Source organism: Diplotaxodon limnothrissa, linkage group LG18, assembly GCF_057381915.1.
Source record: "Diplotaxodon limnothrissa isolate DT_005_m linkage group LG18, D_limnothrissa_male_GT1.1, whole genome shotgun sequence".
Lineage (NCBI taxonomy): Eukaryota > Metazoa > Chordata > Actinopteri > Cichliformes > Cichlidae > Diplotaxodon > Diplotaxodon limnothrissa.
The window spans coordinates 25,006,567-25,016,457 of record NC_140613.1 but is presented as its reverse complement, the minus strand read 5'-3'; the positions used below and the strand labels follow the sequence as shown (position 1 = coordinate 25,016,457).

Below are 9,891 nucleotides of genomic sequence, written 5' to 3'. Positions count from 1 at the left end.
CAGCGCTGCCATGTTGTTACTAGTAGTCTGTCACAAAAACACACAATTTGCTCCCATTTCTTTAGTTGCCAAACACAGTTTGACAGGCATAAAACAATACAACCAACAAAAAAGCTATTAGCTGAAAACTTCACTTATCATGGCATGCTGTGGAGTGTAGCCTTAAAAAATCTGAAGAAACTGGACAACTGATGAACAAAAGAAGAAGCGGCACATGTTTATCAAAATGCTTTCCTATCATTGTCACATTGTTCGACATCATCAGCCACAGACACTTCTGCTCAGACAGCGATGTTTTTCTCCATCGGTTCAAATATTGATTCGTTTTCGTCGGGTATGTAACACTTGTAAACAAGCACTCTCAGACATTTTTACCATGCTTTAACATCTTCCCAACCGCGCTCAGATCTTTATACAGCTGACAGTTCATTCACATTTATACACTTGCTCTGAGGTGAAAATCAGCTGCTCTGAATGTCTCAGCTGAAGAGAACGGTTTGCGAGATGCAACAAAACATTCATTTGGTTCCCAGCAATTCCTTTATGTCGTGCGTCCCTCACAAACCATCAATTTCTTGGTTTATTTTGATTTTTTCATGTCTTGAGCTTCCCTATCTCTTCACACAGTCTGGAGAGGTACTGCGTTAGCTTCACCATCATGATGATTAGGGCCCCTCCTGCGAGCGTGCAAGACGGCCAGAGCAGCGAGTGGAAGACGGCGCTGTGATCGTACAGGCGAATCAAGAGAGTCATCTCCTGCTGCTCGCTGGGGTCGTAGTAACACGGGACCTGCTGGTTCGCCTCCAGTCGCTCAGAAATGTTCAAAATCATGGCGTGCATGGCTGTGCTGTCCTTCTGACACCTGGGCACATAGAAACACTGCAAGGACAGGAGTGAGGGACACAGAGGTCATCCAGAGGGCAATCAGCCAGTCATACTTTTTTGTTTTTTGGCACTCAGAGCTACTTTTGTTTTATTTCACAACACGCTATCTGACATTTCTGAATTGGGCATCTATCGCCGGGCCAACATCTGACAGCCATTGTCAACATTTGAAACAGTTCAGTAATTCCCAGTATTTTCTCTCTGGCACCGTACTCACTTCAGAGCTGGCATCACGGGTCTCTTCATTGTGAGATAAACGGCTGACACGGCCTGTGTTATTGACGCTCACATAGACCTGCAGGCAAGGGTATCTGGATATCCTCCAGCAGTCTGACCCACAGCTGTAGGAACAGTTCATGTCTGCTGTGACCGTGGAGTTGAGAACAATACACACACCCTCCTCCGTCCACACGCTGTGTTGACATTTAAAGGAAGATCCAATTTATTACGACAACAAAAAAGAAGAAGAGGAAAGAAAGACAGCATTCGGGATGTTATGCCATGAAACGAGCTCAGTTTGGAAAGTGTAATCTGCTCCTGGAGATCTGGTTTCATAAAGTATTCATTTTTGCATTTTTCCCGCTTGAACGAGCAAAGAAACAGTTTGTCAACAAGCACATCTGATGAATAAAACATGTTTCTGAAAGAAATATCAGAGCCGCCTCCTCCAAACACTAGCAGGCCTGTACCTGTCTGCATAGGACCGCAATATGGTGATACCCAGGACAAAGTACATCATGACTGAAGAGAGGATCATCCCAAGTCCCAGAAGAATGGCCCGATCTTCTCCGGGCTTCAGAGCGGTCACCGTCTTCTTCTTGTCCAATATATCTACCTCTCGAAATTTCTGGTAAATTGTCCTGATGATGGAAAATTAGAAGGAGTTAAGTTTTTTTTTTAAAGCTGTAGCTGAAATACTTTTGGCAATCGAAGTCCTCTTGACATTTCATACTTTTTCAAGCCTGAAATGATGAGAATCTGTTACCTCCTTTCATTTCCTCTTCCCGATCCTGCTGTATTTCTGGCCCCTGCCACAAAGAACATCTTTCCTGGCGACGACAATGATGGTGATGCACGTCCGCCTGTGTCTGATGAAGCAGAATGGAAAGGCTGCTGGAAAGACCTGTGAAAGAGTGCAGCCGGTTTTATTTTTAAGATCCTAAACCAGTGGTTCTTAACCTTGTTGGAGGTACCGAACCCCACCAGTTTCATATGCGCATTCACTGAACCCCTCTTTAGTGAAAAATAAAATATGATTTTTTTCAAATTCAAGACATAGATTTGTTTTTTATTGGTGCACAAAATGAGCCGTGCATGTCACGGTGGAGGCTCTGCCGAACCCCTGAGACCGACTCACCGAACCCCTAGGGTTCAATCGAACCCAGGTTAAGAACCGCTGTCCTAAACAGAGCACAAATCCCGAGTCGGTGGTTCCAAGGGAGATTTGTAAGACGTGAGAATCGCAAATCACGCTTTACCTCTGGTGCATATTGGCTGTCAAAACGCACTACGTTCCGGATAAAGTAAACACTACTTCAAATAGCCCTCGAACAACAGTTCCTCATTATGCTGCACTTGATATGGCACGCCCCGCCAGGTAAACATCTCATTTTGAACACAAAGAATTCTACAAGATGACGGACTGCCACTGATGAAAGGCGTTAATGCTGACGTGGCACACGTGAAAAGAAAAAAAGAAAAAACCTACCTGCTGTTTTCTGAACACTGTCAACACAAAGTCATTTGCACCTATTGAGACACAAGAGCAACACCTTGCATGGGCCTCCTCCACAGGTCCTACCACTGCAAGAAAACATGCAGCATTCAGTGCCGCTGTACGTACAGCTTCTTTAATATCATTAGCTTTCATGTAATTGAATAAGCACCTGAGACATTAGGAGTAATTGGTCATCTTTAAGTTCTTAAAACACTATTAAGACTGCATGTGCACGCTGTAACTTGGGGTGAATTTCCCATATTGTCACTGCTTTTATTTGAAAATCAAAAATCAGTTCCTCCGCAGGCTGGAATTTATTTAGAAAAAGCTTCTATTTACGCCCCAACAGCCCTCCAAAGAAAACATTAGCTTCATTCAAGGCTCAAAATGGAAGCAGAATGAACACGGCCTCTTTCTTTTCTTTCTTTTTTTTTCTTTTTTGTTTGTGAGGGGATAACAACCCTGCCAGAATGCTGGGACCAGAATAGTTAGAAAACAAGCCAGCAAGTTCCTCTTAGATGAGTAATTTCCTTATTGTATCACATTCCCAGCTGCTTAGGGGAAATGTAGCTGAGAGACAGCTCCAGTGTGACACAAGACATCTGAAGGAAACCATTAATGTTATCAACAAAATGCGCTTCTCTCCAAACACTCCACACGAATTTGCATGCATCCCTACAACAAAGGGAGTCACTCACACAAATTTTACGCTGTGTCTTATTACTTTTAACCAGCCCCCCACACACACACACCCTGCCGTTGCCCCTCGAGGGCCTCAAGCTCGGTGCATAACTGTATTGATTTCAGCTAAACGTGGACACCCGCACACACAATTTCAGAGAGAGACCCCCTAACTCCATGTGTCTACTTAACTGTCAAGCAAAACATTTTAAAGGCTTTGAAAGCTGTAAACGTGTTGGCAGCTGAGCCTTGTGCTCAGTGCAGGTTTGATTTACACTGGCAGCACAACAGCCTGTGAGGAATGGGCCTCGACTGTTCTCGCTGGTAAGTGAGGCTAACCAAAAATGCAGCTGATGAGGTTTATTTAAAAGTGATGTTAACTCAAATATATTTCTAGAGATGTCTGGAAATGTGCTATTTATGTGAAATGTCTCAAACTGCAGTGAAATAGTGTTAGAGGCTCAAAGAGCCTGTCGACAGTTTCGAAAAACACGAATTTCTTCATGTCTCTGCTTTTTTTTTTTTAAAGTCTACTTGGTCTGCATACTGTCCAACCCCACAAAGCTCTGCAGGGTGACAGTTTTTGCGTGCTTGAAGAGATTTTCCAGCACCGAGTGCTGGTGTGGAAATGCTTACAGCAGCAGGAACGTATTGTTCACACTTTCCTGTTATCATTTTAATGAACATCCTGAGCCAGAGGCCGATACGATCAGCCAGCGTCCCCTCATGTTTTCACGGGTGTGTCCTTAGTTCATGTTTCATCCAGCTGCCTCGCTTCAATCTCGTGAGCGCGAGCGAGACTGAATGATAGTGAACAGAGCTGGCACGTGGTAGCTCGCGTAATTGTGGAGCCACAAAAAAGAAACACAAGTGACCAAAAAATAAAAAATGAGAAAAGAGAGATTTAGAAAGATTGCAAAGGTGCACAAAACGGAGGCAGTGAAGAGATGACAACAAAGGTATGTTCATGTTGTCCTTCCAGTGATTATTGCTTTCCCATCATGTGTCCCAGTGCTGGTCCTGCCCCTCAGCAGCCCACATAGGTACAGTATAAGCGCTTTACAGAGGGCCACAGAGTAATGCTGTATAATATGCAGGGGAAAGTGAGCTGCATGTTAACTAAATCAGCTATTTATTATTGCAGCAGTTGTGAAGGTTGCAGCGCTGTTCCTCCGACTGAGTAAAAAACATATGATTCATTAGGCCACTCCAGGAGGAAAATCACAGTGTGCTCCATTCAACAGATCAATGCACTGCATCTAAATCTGATCGCTTAGAAATAAATAGCACATGCACCAGATCTGTAAAAGATTCAAACTCTTTTGTATCCGTTTTGTGCTAAATGTCAGCTTTCCGCTGTGTGCCGGTTCTTTTTTTAAGCACACATGGCCTGTGTTTCTCCCCCGGTGTCCGTGATAATCTCTTTCTTTTCACAGCCGAAGTGAAGTAAGCCCCAACTTTTGAATTAGCTTATGCTGAATTGAAACCGCAGCGATAACATGTCAATTCTGTGAAGTCCTACCTTTTGTCGCTCGTGGTGGGGGGGCTTGTTGTGATAATCCAGTCTTTGGTGTACAACTGTCAGCAGAAGCTCTTCCAAATGCTGCCCAGGCTCCTGGGGACAGCAGCTGGCTACGTCTTATTTAAACTCTTACCCCCAAGTGAACAGGATGCCTGCCATACCTGGGTCAGTAATTTGAGTTCCCTTTACAATGCCTTAAAATGTGTTGGGCAGCACAATGATCAGACCTCTGACTGGGCCTGTTACTATGTTTGTGCGCAGCAGTTACTTCAAACGCTTCTGGCCTTATATTGTACATATGTCTATATCCATTTACTTTCCTTTATCCAGTTCAGGGGCAGGCTACACCCTGGAGAGGTCACTAGTCTGTTACATGGCTAACGCTCAGAGACAGACAACCACTCACACTCACATTCACACCTATTACAATCACAGTTAACCACTGACTGCATGTCTTTGTGACTGTGGGAGGAAGCTGGAGCGCCTGGATAAAAACCACACAGATACGGGTTGGATATGCAAAAACCACACAGATGGTGGATTTGAACCCTTGCTGTAAGACAACAGTGCTACACACTGCACCATAGTGCTTCCCCATTTACAGGACGTTTAGGCAAATTCAAAGTCAAATGCTGTGACAAGACAAAAAAAGAAGTTGCAGCTACATTGTGGCCACAAGGTGTCTCTGCAACCTCAAAAAGTGGAAAAAGATAAACGTGGAGGGTGGCTCTCCATCCACTGATTGAACATTAAACGTGTAACTCAATTCATTATGAGGGGTGATGCTTTCACTCTGGTGGAGACATGGGTGTTAAAGTGTGATTTATTTATTTTTTGTAGGGATATATTTATTATTACGTGTGTGAAAAGATCATGCTGATCAGGCAAACCACATCGCTGGGATATCCCTGCTTTTATTCTATACGGGGGAATCTTATTGCTTTTTAAACTTCTGGCTCTCTTCATTAAAAGCAAAAATGACAATTAAATCCACTTAAAAAATAAAGACTAAAGATAGCAAGAAAGAAAGAGTGAGAGCAAACATTCGCTCAGAATTTAATCTGCGAAATTTCTAAATCTTGAGTGATGTAATCACATGTGATGTATTTTATAAGGCTTTTACTGTTTCAAGTAACCATGAGTTACACAAATGCTTTTTTAAGCTTGAAAATAAAACACAATTTGCAGATTAAATCTGTAGAGTTTTTTGGGAGGGTTTTTAACCTGTTTTTACCACTTCCCTTTAAACAGTAATTTCCTCAACAGCCTGACCAGATGGTGGATTTTACTTCACCGACCCTAGCTGATGAGCCATCTTGACTGCAATCTCTCCTCATCCCGTTTGGTTTTGAGCGATTGAGCGAACGTCTGCCCTTTTCAGTTATAGCACAAGATCTGATACTGTCACTGCTCACTACTTGACTTTCTCTGCATCGTCCAGCTGATTAACAGTGTACACTGTACAGTGTAACACAAGACAACCTCCCAGAAGAACCACAGAGCTCCTTCCTGCCACTCAGCTCACATGCTTGCTGCTGTAATTATACCCTGGCCTTGGATTTGGTCCTTAAAAATAATGGTCCCTTCTGCGTGTACAGTAAGACAGCAGGAAGAATTTGTGCATAGATATAGCAGGATGAGGGGGAAAAATGCTCAAGGGCAGATGGAAAGGCGTTTGTATTTATTTGAGGTTATATCTAAACTTAGCTACAAAGTGCAGGCTGTCTTCAAGCACCACATTTGGAGGTGAAATAACATGCTAACAGGGGGGTGGATGGGTGGGTGTGTGTGTGGGGGGGGGATGAAAGGCGATTCTGCGTCTTTGTTTCTCTGGATCTAAAAATAGCTCATGCTGAGCAGGCAGTGAAGCTGAGCTGCAGTCCCTTCTCTAGCTCCCTTTTTTCATTCTTATTCCATCTCTCACTTTCTCACACACAAAAATGCATCACCCTAACGGTGCACGGGAGGTGGCTTGGAGAGCCAGCGCGGAGCGGCGTTTTGGGCCAAGCTGTTCCACCCCTGTCTTTAAATTGCTGTCAACACAGAGCACCTTTGGACGCAGGGCCCGGTTTTAATATTTATGTGCTGACTGGCGTGTCACCTGTGCATCCATCCGCTGAAAGAAATGGCAACATGAGACTCCAGTCTAAAGGTTGGGATCCTCCAATGTACACATTAACATCAGCTGCTCAAAGTTCTGCATGTGAACTCTTCAGAAAGCGGTCAGAAGCAGGCGTTGCTTGTTCTGACAGGTTTGCAAACACCAAAAAACAGAAGAAACAAAGAAAGAAAAACTGACCCACTAGTGTCAAATTATTTGTCCTTATCTAAAATATACCCACTAATCTTCTGTTCATGATCTTTCACACACACACAAGAAAAAGGCATACTGCAGTTGCTAAGGCACTTGATAAAGCCTGGTCTTGTTATTGTCCTGCAGATTAGTTTCCCGCCCACACACACACTCCTAGTCTCACAATTATAGAGGGAAGCTGTGCTAACCCTGTTTTAAGGGGTAACAGCTGAAACACAAGCAGACTTTGTAAACCAGGGGTTTCTGCACACATGCATGCAGAAATACCGTACATATATATCTATATATTCACATACAGTATAGAGTATGTGCACGTGGGTCAGGTGAAAATGGGTGAGCAGGATTTACACTTGCAGAAAAAGGTGAGTCGATTCACAATATTTGCCTCTGGAGTGAATCATGTATTGCGTAAAGGCTGGCGCTGGAGATGAGGAATTTGCTTCACATTTCTTCACTTGGCAGCCAAAACACCCTCACACAGTGGGAGTGATGGAGCACATATTTCTGTTTCTCATGGCTCGAGGAGAGAGCACCAGAGGCAGAACGTGGGAAATCACTCGGAAATTAACTAATGGAGACAAACAGCACTGGTGCCATGTTTTGTGAGATTTTATAGCAAAGTTTTGTGTTGTGGTCCTTTGTTTTTCCTCGTGGAGCTCCATCTCGACTGGGGATGCATCAGCTCTGGGCTGATACTGTCCATCCATCAGTTTTCTTCTGCTTAGGTGTGAAGAAAATGGGTTTGATCCTGGAAGCTTATATTGTGAAGTGGCAGTGCTAACCACAACACCAACCATCACCCGGAACCTCGGGTGATGGTGATATTTGCATTTTTATTGCAAGCAAACAATAGGTTTTTCTGCTTGGCCTCCCCTCTACACCAATCAGTCACGACAAATGCCTACTGCTTCTGCTGGAGCTTTCTTCCTGTTAATAGAGAGTTTTTCTTTTCCACTGTCACCAAGTGCTCGCTTGTAGATAGTCGTCTGACTCTTGAGGTTTTCTCTCCATTACCTTGCAAGATAAAGAAGCATGAGGTGATTATTGTTGGGATTTGGGAGCTATATAAACAAAAATGTATTTATTGTTTGTTTGTTTTTTACATTTTTTTCTCCACATACCCAGTAACACAACACAACAATAAATATTGGCCACCGACATATCAATATCAGTCTATTTGGCTAATAGTGGATCCGTAGCGTAGTGATTTGTATGATTGCTCTGCCAAGCAAACAACCCCTGGTTTAATCATGAGGGGACACACAAATCCCTTAGGGGTTGTGACAGGAAGGGCACACAGTGTTAAAATCTACCAAATCAAATGTGCATCGCTATCTGCTCTGGGGACCTCTTGTGAAGAAGGATAGGTGAAAATAGCTTCAGTCAATCTGGCCACTATCTGTCGCTATCAGTATTAAGTTGCTATATCAGTGCATCTCGAATCTAATATCTTCTGCACTTAAAAGTCTTGTTACATATTATCAACCCATACATACATGTGAATGCATGGCATAAGGTATTGGAAAGGAATTTTCAAATGGACAAGACGAGCTCTGAGATTATTGAGTGGGAGGATCAAACTGCTCAGAGGCTGGGGAGTAAAAAAAAAAAAAAAAGCACTGCACTATCATACTTTATCTGCTACAGGCAAATCCATCTCTCAGCTACACAGTTAATAAGATACAAATGAATGCCCGTTTCACACGGCTTCCTTCTGATTACATGCAAATACTACACTACTGCTGTATTATCAGCGCTGCTTTGGTTACAGATGATGCGGCAGCTTTGGCAGAACTCTATTTAGCTGTGACTAATGACCAGTCGCTGGTAATTACCCACACATTACTGTGTTGTGGCGGTCGGGTTACGAACACGTGTGAGAATTAAAGTGTTCCACTCAAACACCATTGTTAGTGGTAACCGGGAAATGCAGTGTAACAAAGGCAGTACTAAATACTGTGTAATAGACATCTCACCTGGTGTCGTCACCCCGGTGTGTAAGACTTAAATGGGGGCATTCGTTTGTCACATTCAAACAATTCACTTTGTAATACAGCACACATTAGATTGCATTATGAAGATGGATTTGTTTTTAAAGCAGTGTTTTTTAAAGACACTATAAATCTTAAATGATTACAGTACAAGCGTGACTGTGATTTTCATCGTGCACATGGCCGGAATTAGCATGATTATGGATTATGTGTGCAGCTAAAAAAAAAAGCGCTCTGATAAATCTGTGTAAAACACAGATTGCAATGATGATGTAAGCTGTTGTTGACTTTCCCAGTCTGAATGACTGGGGAAAGGATAGGGGGTGGGGTGTCATTAATCCAGGGCTAGTGGTGACTCGCCAAGAGAAAATGGGGTGTAGTGGGGGATGGGCGAGGACACTGTTATGACTGGTGCTTGGCTGCGGGACAAACTCGCTGAGGCCTTGGTATGGTTTTTTTTTCTCCCTAATCCCCCCCCCCATCTTATCGCTCGGTTTCTGCGTGGAAATGCGGCTCCATGTTGGCGTGAACATATGAAACGGGCGAAGACATTATATTTAATCAACTCCGAGGACAGTTTCAGCATTTGCAAAACCCGGCGTGATTTTTGGTGGCTTTTTTTTGAGGGAAATAGGTTAGTTACCGCTCTATGGTTGTGTTTCAATTACATGTGGACGGAATTATAAAATACCCTGTTATTCTAACATGAGTGAGCTATTAGTTTTGATTATTTAACGGAACACACGTGGAATATTTTTGCATAATGGGCTCCCGTCGTCAC

General features: G+C 43.3%; 1 protein-coding gene across 1 annotated transcript; it reads right to left on the bottom strand.

Moving 5' to 3' along the window:
• Positions 1 to 594: 594 nt before the first annotated feature.
• kcnmb2a (potassium large conductance calcium-activated channel, subfamily M, beta member 2a) lies at positions 595 to 1,929 on the bottom strand. Its single transcript, XM_085378573.1, has 4 exons — positions 1,871 to 1,929; positions 1,575 to 1,745; positions 1,103 to 1,298; positions 595 to 879 (listed from the first exon to the last, which is right to left on the bottom strand). Exons 1-4 carry the CDS (start codon positions 1,927 to 1,929, stop codon positions 595 to 597), a joined length of 711 nt encoding a protein of 236 aa, XP_085234699.1.
• Between the last annotated feature and the right edge of the window lie 7,962 nt (positions 1,930 to 9,891).